At 42.8% G+C, this 16,778-nt stretch overlaps 1 protein-coding gene across 1 annotated transcript in view; it reads right to left on the bottom strand.

Moving 5' to 3' along the window:
* The window catches only part of tbc1d9 (TBC1 domain family, member 9 (with GRAM domain)), a 42,193-nt gene that overhangs the window by 9,148 nt on the left and 16,267 nt on the right, over positions 1–16,778 (bottom strand). The window contains exons 4-18 of the mRNA XM_061679305.1: positions 14,135–14,363; positions 13,276–13,537; positions 12,992–13,199; positions 11,931–12,137; positions 11,687–11,842; positions 10,253–10,403; positions 8,561–8,775; positions 8,363–8,480; positions 7,505–7,790; positions 7,302–7,431; positions 3,409–3,507; positions 3,202–3,270; positions 1,173–1,413; positions 630–695; positions 476–562 (exon numbers count right to left, since the gene is read on the bottom strand). Coding sequence (XP_061535289.1) covers positions 476–562; positions 630–695; positions 1,173–1,413; positions 3,202–3,270; positions 3,409–3,507; positions 7,302–7,431; positions 7,505–7,790; positions 8,363–8,480; positions 8,561–8,775; positions 10,253–10,403; positions 11,687–11,842; positions 11,931–12,137; positions 12,992–13,199; positions 13,276–13,537; positions 14,135–14,363 — 2,524 coding nt within the window. The remainder of the gene's footprint in view (positions 1–475; positions 563–629; positions 696–1,172; positions 1,414–3,201; positions 3,271–3,408; positions 3,508–7,301; positions 7,432–7,504; positions 7,791–8,362; positions 8,481–8,560; positions 8,776–10,252; positions 10,404–11,686; positions 11,843–11,930; positions 12,138–12,991; positions 13,200–13,275; positions 13,538–14,134; positions 14,364–16,778) is intronic.

The raw sequence follows: 16,778 nt of genomic DNA, 5'->3' as shown, positions 1-16,778 counted from the left end.
AACAAAAGATTTGCGGTCAAATTTGTTTTTTAAAAAAAATTAATTTATCTTCTTAAATAACTGGTTCATTGATTCGTTGTAAATAAGTACAACAAAAAGTTTCACATCTTTTAGTTATTTTGTTGAATAATTGTTGATTAATTAAAATTAAATCATACATAATTGCATTAAATATAAATAAATATATATATTTAATTCAGTATTCAAAACAGACTCCCTTTTTTCACCTTACGACCTGGCCCATCTGTCAATTTTCTAAATCAAATGTGGCCTTTGAGCTTGCCCACCTCTGATGTAGTGTATTGATTGTATGTATCGCGTTACAGCGGTTCACTTCGTTTTATACTTGCATGACAGTTGCAAACCTTGTTAATAAATGATTTATGGCGCCAAGACTTTGTCTCTGCAAGAGAGTATTTCTAATCCTGACTTGCTGATAGTGCTGAAGATTTCATGTGCAGTATTGATTGGTTACCCATGGAAGTTTCCGGGGTGATGTCTTCAAAGAAGTACTGCGTGGCCTCGAAGGCAGACTCGGGCTCTTCCTGTTCGTTGGTCACCTCTTGACACAAAACCATGTATCGTGTCATTCCGTGCAGAGAAGTGACATCACATTTTTTGCCACTTACCAGGTAAAACGTGCATCTTGTAAAGGAGCTTCAACTTTTCCGACAGGTCCCCATGACACAGAACGCCTGCAATACACCAATAATTAATAATAATAATAATAATAATACAGCCATCCATCCATGTTCTACATTGCCTGTCCTCGTTTTATGTGCAATAAATTTGAATTGAATCATAATTTAAGTAGTCTACAGTCAGGTCCATAAATATGAGATGACAATTGTGTCCATGTCCCATATATTTATGGGCCTGATTGTATGCAAATGTCTAATGCTAATGTTAGCAATAGGCTAGCGGCCTCTCAATAGACACAATTATATGGTTTGGGAGAACACTTAGGTGTTTAAATATACAGTATAATGTTTAATTTGCTTTTGTTTTATGCGTCAGTTTTACAGTAAACTTCATACTGGGAGTGACAAACGGCGTGAAGCAAGCACACTTGGGCTCTTCTTTGGAGAACTGTGCGAGCAAGTCTTTTTGTTTCCTAAAAGTGATGTTTAAGGAGTTCTAAAGTGGTATGCTACAGTCATCTGTGCACCTACCGAGGCCATTGATGAACTTGCGGAAGTTGATGAAGGCGTCGCCGTTGTGGTCCAGCAGGCGAAAGAAGCGCACGGCCAAAGGGTCCGAGTGGGCGCCGTTGGCCCAGGGGAAGAGGAGCTTGAAGAGGCCCTTGAACTGCTCCACGTCGATGCGGTACTGCTCCAAGTAGGGCAGGCTGGGGTCGTGGCGCTCCGTCGGGTTGCTGCTGCCTCCCCAGTAGCAGCTGGTCAGGTGCTCCGCCTCAAAGGACACACACAAGGGGAAATGATTTCAGTACCACATGGGTGACATGGTTTACATGTAGAAGTTGAAGGAGACATCTTGCCTTTTTTCAAATTTTTTCACAAAACAAGATACTAGGTGTCTTCTTAACATCTGTGATTTGGTTTTGTCAAAATACCTGCAAGATACAAAATATATTTGTTGTCTTGCTGAAGTTATCTTGTTAGCATGCAAGTGAGCGACTGTACCCAGCCCCATATCCTTCTGAGCCTTTGGCGATTGCAACTTTCATTACCATGACAACGGGGGCAGGGACTGAGCGTTGCAATAGAGCAGAGCCTCAAGGGTGGGGGAAAAAAAAGTGAGCGTCCTTACAGACAACAAAAGCATTTTAACTTCTGGAGCCAGCACGCCATACACTGCACTATGTGTACTGTACAGTATATGTACTATCTCATTCAATGGGAAAAGTGGCCCTAACAAGCTGTTTTGCCACAAGTCAAACGAACGACTGATTGGCATGCAGGGCAGTCGTTTCACTAGCCACACTGTCGCTCGGTTGCTTTTTTTGCCTTGTGTTGCAAACAATGATTTGAGTTACGACTGCTAGACGGTGGCAGCGAACTTGACAACATCATTAGATAGCGCACAGTTCTTCAAAAAAGGCAAAGTGTGCTTGCTTCCATCTGTTTTTTGCCACCCCCAGTTGAAGTTTAGTGTAAAACTAAACATAAAAACCAAGATAATTACTTGTATATTGAACCAAACCAAATAACTTTGCCTTACAGAAGTCAGCTGGCTTAATGCTTACACACAATGCAAAAATGCTATAGATGGGCTAACGAGACGAACAATACCAGCAGGCATTTTTCTTTATCCTCAAAAAAAAAAAACCTATCACTGCAGCTTGCTGAACTGTTGTGACTGTCTTCTTCATGTATACACGTAGCCTATGTATATATGATACTGCCTCCTAGTGAACAAGACAGACACACCAGAACGAGCTGCACAAGGTTCGAAAAGCACGAAATCATAATGCACAAACTATTTACTACTTTGCATTCTATTTATTTGTGTTAGTACTGTATGTTTTTATAGAGTACAATACCAACAGTGCTATTTTTCATATTAAATACCCCTTAGTAAATTTGGGGGTGGGAGGGCTGGAACGGATTAATGACATTTCAATTAACTTTTTTTTCCAGTCACGAGTGTGGTCACGGAACGAAATAAACCACTGTCAAATGTCAATGTCCCCTTTGATGAACCAACTGATGATGACCTTAATAACAGCAGATTAGAAGAAAAAAAAAGTTGTAAGTCGCCTGGGTTATTTTTTTTTAAACTGATTTAGGACAATTTTGTATGACTTAATCCAAAAATGAATTCCATTACTCTTGTTCAGGTCAGATTTTTATCCCAAGCTGTTAACAGTTTATTAATCAGATGTTACAAACTCTGCTTACTGTAAACTGAATAGTAGACATTGATAAAAGTATCTGACAATTTAGTGTTATGTCATCATTGTTCAAAATTCAGGGCATTAACCGCTGTTTATTTGTACCTATAAAGCGAAAATACCTGTAAATGTAAACAAAAGCATGTGGCCATAGTTCAAAAAGTTGACCTGATTGAGCAAAACTAATAAGCTAAGCACATCAAAATTGTCCTAAATCAGCTATAAAATCTTCGACAATGGATTTGTTGTTGACCAGTGTAATGCACGCAATGTTGACGGGTTGCCTTTTAACAAGAGGACAGTGAACAAGCAGGACGTGTTTTCCAGTCAGTGTGAAAGGGGCTCACCTTAAAGAGGACAAAGAGTTCCTCCAGCTCGTCGATGGTGAAGGCCGTTTCTGTCACAATAGTTCTGACCTGGAAATGTCACAGCATTAAAGACAATGTTAAGAGTAGAATGTCCAATGACCACAGTGCGCTGTGGACCTTTTTGTCATGCTCTGATCTCATTTGACATGCACTCGAATGTGACATTTGGTAGGAGGATTTTCTTACCACGTTCCGTTTGGTTGTGTCTTCGATGGTCTGGATGACCCTCAGCCTCTGTTTGAAACGCATCTGCTCGATGACGTCTGCGCGGATGGAGCCAAATTTCTGAAAAATGGAAAAGAGGGAGAAACGTGGACTTTACATCTGATGGCTGGGTGTAAGACCACGGGTGACCAGAGAAAACGGGAGGAATTTTAACATCATTCACAGCAGGCATCAATTGCAAAGGTTAAGCTATACGGTCACTGTCTGATAATAACCGTGTTAATGTCACATTAACATTTCATCCAGAAGCAATACAAGGTTCAAGTTTCCATTAAGAATTAGATGATTTATGTCCCTCATAGCTTGTAACACAGGGTAGCAAGGTAAAACAATATGTTTGCAAAGAGCAACAATAAAGCACTGCATCAAGAGTTTATTTGGAAATCCACATAGTTCACAGGCTAATGGAAAATTGTAATGACTAATTAACAACCATGCCCTCATCAATCATCTGGACATAACTGATCAGTTTTCACTGGTGAATTAGCTACGTAGCGTTGACGGTTCATTATTCATGTTCCTCGCAGCTTGTAACAATGTGTGTAGTGAGGTGAAATGATACTGTATGTTTCCATTAAGCTTACAATGTCTTGAAAGCATTAATAATTGATGGTAAAAATGGGTCTCATTTGAGGGCTAATGGCTAATTTCACCTCCAAATCTGAGACCATGGTCCTCAGTCGGAAAAGGGTGGCATGAGAACGAGATCCCGGATACAAGCGGCCGAAATGAGTTTCCTCCGCAGGGTGTCCGGGCTCTTCCCTTAGAGATAGGGTGAGAAGCTCGGTCATCCGGGAGGATCTCAGAGTAGAGTCGCTGCTCCTCCGCATTGAGAGGAGCCAGATGAGGTGGCTGGGGCATCTGATTCGGATGCCTCCCGGACGCCTCCCTGGTGAGGTGTTCCGGGCACGTCCCACCGGGAGGAGACCCCGGGGACGACCCAGGACACGCTGGAGTGACTACGTCCTTCGGCTGGCCTGGGAACGCCTCGGGATCCCCCCGGAAGAGCTGGATGAAGTGGCTGGGGAGAGGGAAGTCTGGGCGTCCCTGCTAAAGCTACTGCCCCCGCGACCCGACCCGGATAAGCGGTAGAAAATGGATGGATGGATGGGCTAATTTCACCACCCAATTTTGACCTGCACTCAATAATCTGCTCGAAACATTACGTTACTTATCCACGGCTGTCGGCACTCGGTTTATTAAAACAAATGAACAACTATCGGTTTTTATTCATGTAAGCCTTTTAGAAAAAAACAAGAAAACGTTTTTCAGCCAATAGTGATACTTAAAAACCCAAAGGTAACATTTCCATTTGTCAATCAGCAACGTAGCATTTACCGTACATGATATTCCCCGCAGTTAATAACAATCTGTAACCCTAAAATTACATCGATAATTTAGGTTAAAGTTATCATAACCCGTAGGCTAATGCTTTTAATGCTTGCATGAATCAGACTGTTTACCAAAATTTGATATTTTGTTAATCTTGTGCTTAGGACATTACACTCATTATATGACAAGATCATGGGTAGTCGATTGATTAAACCAAAAGTAAAGTAACTGTTTTTAGCACTTTGTTAGTCTTTACCATCTTCTAAGAATACGTTTCATACGTCACACCGGATGCTGTAGCTGACATTACATAATGATCTGGTTGCAGATGGCAATATGCCACTTTCTTTGGGTTATATGTGAAAGGGACAGACAGATAAACTCCACATTTTCTCTTAGTGTCATGTCTCATTTTCCTGAATCCATCTATTTTTGATACAGTGAACCCCCATCCATCATGGGGGATATGCTCCAGTCCATCCCGCTATAGGTAAAATATTTTACCGCTTCCACATGCTTTCAACACACTCAGTTGTATTGAAACACTTTAAAAATACATTTTTTTAAATTTAAACCTTTAAAAATTATTAGAACACAAAAAAATGTAAGCATAAAATTTATAGAAAATACTATACGTATTGCTGTGTCTGTGTTAGATAGCTGCATGTGAGTATCTGGGCGTATGCTGTGGCCGACAGTAGCTCTTGTGTGAGTGTTGTCATTGTGTTTATGTGTTTTACTGTTCTAATGGTGTTGAATAAACAGATGAAAAATGCATTCGCGAATGTGGCTCTCCTTTCCTACTTGAGGGCATTACAGTAAGTATGCAGTACTGTAAAGACCTTCAGAAATTAGCGATAAACCACGACAGAACGATAAATATGTACTACAAATGAATCTGCAATTAAGTGGGGGTGCAAACGAACAACCCTTATGCGGTAGAAGTTTGTCAACAGCTGTAGACAATCCCAGCTGACTTATGCAAAACTCAACTTTATTTCTACAACACTTTAACATAAACCGCAGCTGTCAATAAGACAAAAGATAATTAAAATAATAATAACATAATAAATGACTAAATAAAATATTTCTAATTAAAATATACATGTGCTTGCTCCCTTTAAACTGGCATTTAGCATACAGGAGGTGCAGTGTTTTATTTTCTCGTTGCACATGTTGTGTGAAGCTGTTAGTAGATGAGAGAAAGGAGCAAGACTGAAGTCTTCGACGACCAATATGAGGCCGCCGGGGTTCCGATGATCGGGACACGAGATTATAATCTCGATATCACAACGTGCATGATGTCCCTCACACCTGCTATAAACTTGAGTTTGAAAGTAAACAAGCAACTGCAGTTTTCTAACAGCCGATACTTTGACTGTTTGTGAGTAACACACATACAGAAAGATTGGTTCAATACTCCTGTTCCATTTAGTCGTCTCTCTCACTTCAACCTATAATTCCATTACAACAAGCTGGCAATTTTTTGACTTGAGTTCGTTGTCACATTTCTGTGGGGCCAATTATTTATTACTTGTGCACTCACTGTAGTTGTCTCGCCATGCTGCACTATTTGCATATACTGGCCACTCATGCCAGAGTAGCATCTGCTCCATTTGCACACTGATTGAGGAGTATCTGTAACATTTGCACAACCGACATTGTCCCAGATGATCGCACTACTCGTCACTTTAAACCGCATACACTCCTTGAAGTCTCAGCGCCCTTTGCACAATGGTCATTGCACCGGACTATTGCAATATTAGTCGTTCGAACTGCTCTAAGTGCTAGAGGACTCTGCATCTTTTTGCACAATTGTTTTTTGTCAATGTCTTTATGTCCCCAAAGTGTTCTGTAAATTGACTGTTTGTTGTACTAGAGCGGCTCCAACTACCGGAGACAAATTCCTTGTGTGTTTTGGACATACTTGGCAAATAAAGATGATTCTGATTCTGATTCTGATTCTGACTTTACAACATTTTGGCGACAGCTCTCTCATCCCGCTCTATATTTCCTCTCGGATGCCTTCGCACCACGTTGTGACCCGAAGCTCCTCGCGGTCGTGGTCATAACTCCTCATGGTTGGAGGATTGCAGACAAGTTGCGAAAGTCTAATAGTGGCAATATTCTCTGTTCAATAAATACACAGCTTTTGTAAATATGCTGGCGGTGAAGGCGTGAAACAGCAAGTGCCGATACTCTCCACCAAAGAATGTCACGGTCCAAAACACTGAAAACAATCCACAAGGGGTTTACGCAACACACAATGAACATTCGATGATAAAAAAAGGGTGAAAAAAGTACAAATTAATGAGACAGCAGAGCTGTTGTTGCCAAAAGAGGGACGGGGGCCTTGATTGGTCACCAGTCAATCACAGGCCTCATAGAGAGACAACCAGTCACACTCACATTCACACGGTCACTGAGTGGGAACTAAACCAAGGCTGCCTGCACTGAAGTCAGTCAGTCTAATACCTTCAAACAACATTATCAGACACAAATGCTTCTTACGTATGAAATACCTCATAAGAGCTGCGGACCAGTTTGAAGATGTCCACCTCGGGATGTGGTTCTCCGTTGTCCGTCAACAAGGAATGCAGATGTTGGATGGGTGGCAAGGTGCTGTCCTTATTGGTGACATTGTCCAAATATCTACGACCAACAAATGTCGCCTCAAGAAAACAAGAAGATGACACCTGACCACTCTTTGTGGCCCTCGCCTCACCTGCCCAGCACCGTCATGGCCTCGCCGTCGTCCTTGCAGCTGAGCAGCTGGTGGATGCTGGCGTGCAGCACAGCGAGCGCTAGCTGGAAGATCACCTTGATGCCGTCGTAGAAGAAGCAGTCCACCACCACAACGGCGCTCTCGAACGGCATGACCGACAGGAAGAGTGTGAGGAACCAGGACAGCGAGATGGTGGATATGACGCCGAGGTCCTGCATGCAGTCGTACAACTCAGGCACATACTCGCGGGCCAGCTCCTCGAACACGCCTTGATCCACCAGAGCTCCTGAGAGGATCACATAGCCCAGATCAAGCTTTCTGACAACGGGTAGCATTTAGCTCCAGAAGTGCCTTGAGAAGCTTGACATTTCTTTGGACCCTTCACAACTCAGCCTCTGCCAGATCCAGCAAAAAGCAGCCCCAGGACAAAACAGATTCCAAGCTTTCTGTCACTGCGCAGTACATTTGTCTCCAGAATGCCATTGAGAGTCTTGAGAATGTCCTTGTACCATGGACAGATTCAAGACACCCTATACCAGATGCAGCAAAAAGCTGCCCCAGAACATAAAAAGAGACCAAGCTAGCACAAAATGCAGCCTAGAACATAACCTAGGCAAGTTTTCTGACATGGGATGGATGTTTGACTGCAGAATGCCTTGGTAGTCTTGAGATTTAACTTTACCCTGCACCAATACAAGACAGCCAGTGCTGGATGTATTTTCAGTGACCATTGTGTTTTTTCCCTGCCCCATTTCTTTAACTGTTGGTTTTTTTTCTCCAATTTTTCCATGTGTACGCATTCCAACAAACGTGTGTGCTTTGGGAAACAGGCGATATGTACAGATTTTTCATACTAACCTACAACCCTGGTGTTATAGTAGTCCGGCAACATCCTTTCACAGAGTGCCACCAGTAGCCAGAAGGCCTCCTCCTCTTTAGCATAGAGGAGCAACACCGATGTCACAATATTCATAGCCTGTGATGTTATCAAAATAACAACAAAAAAAGTTATCGCTTGTCATTTTCAAATCACTACACAGAATCTGAGCACTCTACCTGACAGTATCCGATGTTTGGGTTCCTGAAGGCGTAGGCGGTGAGGACCCGACGGAGGGCGGCTATGCCAATCTCATTCTGGAAGGCGGGATGCTCCGGCAGGGAGCGGTGGAGGTCCCGCTCGATTTCCTCTGTGGCTAAGTTGTATTTTCCCATGGAGCGCTCCACCAGGTCTTCGTAATAGCCGGGATGGGTGGCCATCTCGTTGATGGCCCCTGGGAACACCAGAGACCCCAAGATTATGCCTGGATCAGACTACAAGACAAATGTGGTCTTTCACAATTGCACTATTTCAGACTATTGCCCTAAAATCTTACCATACCTCGGTCAGACAGCGGCAACACTACCACGACATGTATTCCGATACCACCATATCACATCTTTTACGATCACTGGGTTTATCTTGTCAAATCAAACAAACACTGTCGGGGAGGCGTACCCAGAAAACGTGTCACCTTTCACTGCAACCGGCTACAAACATTACCATGGCGACAACAATTTGTTGTCAAACAATGGATCGCCACAGCAATGCGGGTAAAAAAAAGACGAAAAAAACGTGGGGTGTCACCAGGTGCTCGGGAGAGGACGTATTGGGCTGTCCATTCAAGGACTGCTTGAGGTATGCTCACATACTTTTAATATGATACGTCTCGCAAGCGGGCAACAAAACGCTATGAGGCCTAGCAAGCTAGTGGTAGCCCTAACGTTTGGACGTAAACATGCCGGCGTTCTGTCCAGTCATGCTCTAAAGCTTCAGTAAACATTCGTTTGTGCGCATGAATAAAGGTTGACAACGGCGACCAAGTATGTTGACAACAGCAAGCACAGGAGGCAATGCGGCGGTCACAATACGCAATCCTATTGGTCGAGGTCAAAGTTTGCTGTCGGAGAGTTGTCGTTGATATGTCAAAAAAAAAGAAAAAAAAATGTCATACATGAAGGTGTTTAATTGGTTAGCATAACACGGTCTGTCCAGTCCCAAGTCAATATCTCTGTTTTATGTTTTTGTGTAGTGCTATAGGTCTGTAGTGAGAAAGGAGCAGTCTCAATTACGCCCCTGTTACACTGCACGGACCCTACTCTACACGCATGCTAACTAGGGATGGGACAAAATATCGATATTGTGACGCATCATTATCTGCAACAACACATTATTAATCCCAATGGCTCTAATTTCAGCACTGTTGTCCGAGTTCACGCCGACTTTAACACCAAACCGAATATGAAAGGGTTCACTGTACATTGTCATTTAAATAGATATTGTGATGTATTGTTGATGGTTTTCTTTCAATGTAGCGATTTTGTTATACCCTGATCCTGTGTTCAATGCCACGCGGATTTTGCAGTATCGACCGGTACTTCGGGGTCCTCGGTTTACGAGGGTCCTGATAACGGCATTTTAAGGTTACGAACTGGTTCGCGCGGGAGCCTAAGAAGACTTTGTGACGCAGCACGACAAAGCACGCTCAGTTATAACTGTACTACTGCATTTGCGGAGGTTAGTGACATAATATGGCTCATTCCAATTTTTTTACAAATTTGTATTGCGTTGCCGCCGTAGGAATGAAACTCAGTCGTTATCAAAAACTTTCTCAACCTATCATGTCCCACATCAAACATGACAAATACTGTATTATCTCGTATTGTATTTTTTTGTGTGTAGACGACACTGATTGATTCGTTGGAGCTCACCAGAGAACAGTAACCACAGATCTCCTCTCATGCCCTCGGGGATGCCTTTTAGGACCAGTTCTTTGGTCTTCTCAGTGCGGTACATGCACACACCATGGCCGAACTCGGTGAAGTGGTTCTTCCAGGCCTGCTCCTTCAGGAACTCCTTAGCCTGAGCACACAAGCAACGACATAGTTTGTTTTCAAAAGAGCACAAACGAGACCATGCACCAAGCATCTTAATATAGAATAACAATGAAAGTGGAATACCCCAAAAGTGGACCAATTTGGTGTGCAACCAAATTGTTCTTGCAAAATATGCCTCAAAGTAAATAATAATAAAAAAAAGTTTAATCCACCATCCTCCTACATCATGTGAGACTTCAGCTCTTTGAGCACCTATGTAGAGCATGGGTGGGTAAATGTTTGTCTTCAAGGGCCACATTTGATTTTTAAAATGGACAGATAGACCAGGTCATTTGAAAATGAGGTAAAATTAAAAAAAAAGCTACAATGTAAAAATTCATTCTGATTTTAAAATGTTATAATTTATTATTGTTTTAATATAATAGACAATATAATTAATTAGCCAATTATTTAAGAAAAACTATTTTAATCAATTTTAACTGCCTATGTATTTATATGTTATGTTTTTTTAAATATTATTTACGATGACTAACTTAACCAATTATTTAATCAGCAAATGAATAAAAAAATTATCGTAATATTTTAATTAACTACTGCCAGGAAAAACAGCTTAATTAATGCAACAAATATTAACATTTGATCATCTCAATGCTCGGCTGGATTAAAGAATGGTCCGTATGTGGCCACTTCTGCCTTTTTCTTTCATCTTTGTCATTTTTTTAGCTGTTTTGATGCCACCACAAACAGTAGGTACAACTGGTGGCAAAGAGGCAAAGTGTGATGATAACCAAGGAACAGGAAATTGAACTGGGTCTGTCTGCCTGTATACTATTACTATACCCCCCCCCCCCCCCACCTCTTAAGTTATTCAAATGACAATAACATTATTTTGCCTGTTCTTTATCACTTCTGGGATTTGTTTAATTTCTCCAGATACCAAACATGCATTCAACATTTTTCAAAAACACTGATGTTAACACACTCTAAAAAAATGCACAATTAAACACAAAATGAGCCGCCAAATTACATGGATCCAAGAATAACAGGGGTTGCACCTTCCATTTCTCTCACGCTCTTTTCCATGTAGTTGTACAGGGGAGACAGGGCGACCTCAGCCAAATATTTGGACATACCTCAGGTCAAAAGTTTCTAGCATATCAATCACTGCTTTTGCAACCTGTAATTGGACACCATGTCTTTGGCAATGTTGCTGAGTGAGTCGCTTTTTTGCAAAATAGTATCACACAGTAGTGTAAGTGTGACGACTCTTTACTAAGTACATTTAGTTCCAAATGCCTTTTGGCTCACCAGTTTGGGATTGAACTCCTCAGGCGAGCGGCGTCGGTACATGGTCATGAGGGCCTGTGAGGCGGTGGGCACGCTGCTGTCGTTCAGATTGAAGGTGCGCTCTCCCTCTGAGCTCACGCTGTGATGCGGGCTGCTGGACAGCAGCGATCCGTAAACCTAGAAAACACAAGGAAAAAAAGAAAACATATTCAGGAAGCGGAAGGCCAAGGAATGACCACCACGCGCTGAACCCATCTACGCTCACTTCGTCATCAAAACTGTTGAGGCTGCCCGTGAGTTCCCGCTCCTGGCAGCTTTTGGAGGGCGTCTGCTGCAGGAAGTCGGAGATCCTCTGGACCAGGAAGTCCCGGTCCTTCAGGTTGGCAAACAGGAAAGTCATTCGGTTTTTGGTGCTGATCGAGACGGGGCTGGGGAGCATGTTTGAGCTGTCGGCTTTCTCCACAATGGTCACCTGAAAGTTGTCCATTGTATTAGGCACACCTGCACAGTCTAATGAGATCCAATAGAAGAGCAACATGAGAGGAACAAAATATTAAACTATCATTATGATGCAGTTCCAAGGAACCATATATACCATATAAAATATATATAATATATATAAAATATGTCAATTGGAATATATATATGGCGGCATGGTGGACGAGTGGTTAGAGCGTCAGCCTCACAGTTCTGAGGACCCGGGTTCAATCCCCGGTCCCGCCTATGTGGAGTTTGCATGTTCTCCCCGTGGCTGCGTGGGTTTTCTCCGGGCACTCCGGTTTCCTCCCACATCCCAAAAACATGCATTAATTGGAGACTCTAAATTGCCCGTAGGTGTGAATGTGAGTGCGAATGGTTGTTTGTTTGTATGTGCCCTGCGATTGGCTGGCAACCAGTTCAGGGTGTACCCCGCCTCCTGCCCGATGACAGCTGGGATAGGTTCCAGCACGCCCGCGACCCTAGTGAGGAGAAGCGGCTCAGAAAATGGATGGATGGATGGAATATATATATATTAGAAAACTAAGATATCTCGCTATGTACTCCAAGAAAATTATGAAATATTGGAATATGACAAAAAAATACGATGATCATTGTGGATAAAACATTTAAAGTAGTTATCAGAGATCACTGCCATTTTCTGAGGATAAAATTAGGTATTTCCATTTTTATGTGTGGCCTAAATACTAGGTTTACCGCGTTGGTATATTTGTGATGTTTCCCAGGGTGGCACCTACATGGTTAACATCTGATTGCGCAGGTGTTACTAATGGAACAAAAAAGGTGTTCCTAATGAAGTGTCCTGTGTACTCCTCCTGCCTGACTGACCTCACGGAGGGGAATGATGAGGCTGCACTGCATCTCCTCCTTGCTGGTGAAGCAGATGTAGTTGGTGGAGACAAACATCTGTCCCAGGATGTGCATTTTGCTGAAGGGGGTCCACAGGGTGCAGTCCGTGTGCCCATCCAGTTTTTCATCTTTGGGCAGACGGAAGAGCGCCCTGTAACGCTCGCTCTTGGCTCTGGCATCCAAGTCCCTGCAGGACGAATGAAGATGTCAGACATCAAGTAAAACAGGGGGAGAAAGCATCCAAACTGGTATTAGCGAGTCACCTCTTGAGGGCCGACACCTTCTTGGGCGACTTCTTCTTGAGCTTAGGTAGCGAGCGGTCCTCCTCGAAGCCCTTGTTGTCCAGCAGCTGGCGCATGGCGATGTTGGCCAGTTGCTCGGCCAGTTTGAAGGTCTCGTTGATGTTGAGGAAGACGGAGAAGACGTGCTCGTGGCTGCGCGTGCTCACCTTTATGCCGTCAGGCAGCAGCAGGGTGGCGCTCTTCTCCAGCTGTGTGATGTCCGCCCAGCGCACCACCAGTTTGACTGAAAGATATAGGGTTACAAAATTTTACAAAGTTTTTTATATATATATATATATATATATATATATACACACACACACACACACACAGTAATGACATAATTAAATAGCATGAAAACAATCAAACAATTTTGGTCACACGTTTTGCTTCAATTCATTGTGCTACGCCTTCTGGTGTGTGCGTGCGCCTTGGCCACCTGAGGGGAGTATAATATAGTCATACGTATACTACTCATTCTTCACAAAGCAGCACTAATATTAGTTGTTCTTCACAAAAGATAAAGCATACACACCTGTGAGTATTGTTTTATGTTATTCTGTGTTAGTATTAAGATCAATCAGTGCCTCTCTGGCTGAAGCGATACAGTAGCTACATTCAAGTGTTAAATGGCGAACAGTTTACTGTTGAATGTAGATGGTGTATGTTTTATACAGACTGCTTCCAGGACACCTGGATGTTGATTATGGTGTTTACTTGGACCTTGTCTATGGCTGTCCAAATTACAACCACAATAATAAACAGTATCAAATTCATACCTCTCTGACAGTGTCAATCAAAACTGAGCATTCAGGACCCTTTTTCCTAATCTAGTGCCAACCTTCTTTGCCCAGTAGGTATGAATAGAAGCAGAGGTGGTTGATGCTGAGGTATAGCCAGCCTTGCCGTGGCACTTTGCCCTTCCAGTAGCTGCACGAGTAGTAGTTGACCAGTTTCTCCTCGTCCGGCATGCCGAACAACTTTCGGAACTTGGAGCTGACCTCCTTGAACTTGTCTGTGTCATCGTCCTCTTTGACGTCATGGTTCTTGTTGTATTCGGCGATGATGCCCTGCAGCGGGACACACACACACAGAAAGAGAGGATTGAGTTCCAGACTGCGAAAGACGGCAGTGTTCTGTAAATAGCAGAAGATTTACTAACACTTAGGGGGCATTGTCAGCGTGCTCTTTACAGTTAGTTTTGTGATGCTTATGGTCTGTTGCACGCTGCCAGAACGAAGACAAGGGCGTGCAAAATCCTCTCGGACCCTCCGCACCCCGGTCACCAGCTCTTCCAGCTCCTTCCCTCAGGTAGACGCTACCGATCAATGCAAACTAGAACTAGTAGACATTCCAACAGCTTCTTCCCTCTTGCGATCAACTTCTTAAACACCTAACCTATAATTCCATTACAACAAGCTGGCAATTTTTTGACTTGAGTTCGTTGTCACATTTCTGTGGGGCCAATTATGTATTACTCGTGCACTCACTGTAGTTGTCTCGCCATGCTGCACTATTTGCATATACTGGCCACTCGTGCCAGAGTAGCATCTGCTCCATTTGCACACTGATTGAGGAGTATCTGTAACATTTGCACAACCAACATTGTCCCAGATGATCGCACTACTCGTCACTTTAAACCGCATACACTCCTTGAAGTCTCAGCGCCCTTTGCACAATGGTCATTGCACCGGACTATTGCAATATTAGTAATTCGAACTGCTCTAAGTGCTAGAGGACTCTGCATCTTTTTGCACAATTGTTTTTTGTCAAAGTCTTTATGTCTCCAAAGTGTTCTGTAAATTGACTGTCTGTTGTACTAGAGCGGCTCCAACTGCCAGAGACAAATTCCTTGTGTGTTTTGGGCATACTTGGCAAATAAAGATGATTCTGATTCTGATTCTGATTGTTTGTCAGCAAAGCGACTCTCCACCGTGACCATGTTAATTCTACTAGGCACACCACATAATGGTCGTTTAATGGACCAATTCTCCATGTTGCTGTTGCTTAATACAGGGACGGGAGTCGTTCATTCTAGAAGGCAGGGATTCCCAAACTGAGGTGATAATTAAAAGTGTTATTATAATCAGTAAAATGTAAGTCAGTAAAATGATACCTACATTTGCTCTAAACGAGCTTTATTTGAGGGTGTTTAGGGTAACGGGTTCCAACTTTGTTGAAGGAGTGCGTGGACTTCGGGAGTATCAAAATATTGAATGAGCCCCTTGAGCAGTGTCGACCTACAATACCTTTGAGCAAGGCACTGAAACCCCCCAAAACTGCCCTACTCCCTACTGATCATCAAAATGTTATCATGGTTTATCCATTTTCTATTGTTTTCTTCATTAGCTGGATCTTAACCCAGCTGACTTTGGGGTCAGAGGTGGTGTACACCCTGGACTGGACACCAGCCAATCGCAGGGCGCGTATAGACAAACAACCATTCACACTCACATTCACACTTATGGACAAGTTCGAGTCTTTAATGAACCTAACGTCATATCTTTGGAACGTGGAAGGAAGTCGGACGATCTGGAAAAATCCACAGAGAAATCAGAGGTTCAAAACCAGAACCCCAGAACTGTGAACCAGCCATGATAACCATAAGACCATATAAAGGCAAAATTTTAATCACTGTAACCAGAATGTCTGCAAGTGTATATTTCCTCAATATATCAATATGTACTCAACTGTCTTTTATTTGCAGCAAGGCATTTGTTTACAAGAAGGCGCCCTGGTGTATGTTGATCAGTCAATGTGAAAATGGTTATGTCCGTGTCACAATGGGAATAGAATGTACAAGTGTCTCACATTCGCGGTTTCCATTGTATCAAATGAATAATGGAGGGAAGTTGAAAGCGGAAGTAATTGTTCCTTGCTTGAGATTCTGCACCATTACATACGACTGACGCACCCGCCTGAACAATGTGGCCAATGCGGACAAACTCAAGCTCTGGCCAAGTTGCACTTAGTCGAGTTTGCTCTTGACGCACAGCTGTGAGACCATCCCGATGTGTATTTTTTTTTGTCCTGGTGTTGCTTTGACAAAAGCTGGTTTGATTATACAGTGGATACGGAAAGTATTCAGACCCCCTTAAATTTTTCACACTTTGTTATATTGTATCCATTTGCTAAAATCATTTAAGTTAATTTTTTCCACATTGTTGTACACACATCACCCCATATTGACAGAAAAAATGGAATTGTTGCAATTTTTGCAGATTTATTAAAAAAGAAAAACTGAAATATCACACAGCCATAAGTATTCAGACCTTTTTCTCAGTATTTAGGAGAAGCACCCTTTTGAGCTAATACAGCCATGAGTCTTTTTTGGGAATGATGCAACAAGTTTTTCACACCTGGATTTGGGGATCATCTGCGATCCTCTCCAGTTCTGTCAGGTTGGATGGTGAACGTTGGTGAGCAGCCATTTTCAAGTCTTTCCAGAGATGCTCAATTGGGTTTAAGTCAGGGCTCTGGCTGGG

The sequence above is a fragment of the Phycodurus eques genome, chromosome 6 (assembly GCF_024500275.1).
Source record: "Phycodurus eques isolate BA_2022a chromosome 6, UOR_Pequ_1.1, whole genome shotgun sequence".
Lineage (NCBI taxonomy): Eukaryota > Metazoa > Chordata > Actinopteri > Syngnathiformes > Syngnathidae > Phycodurus > Phycodurus eques.
Note: the sequence above shows the minus strand (reverse complement) of the source record. Positions and strands in the feature narration are given on the sequence as shown.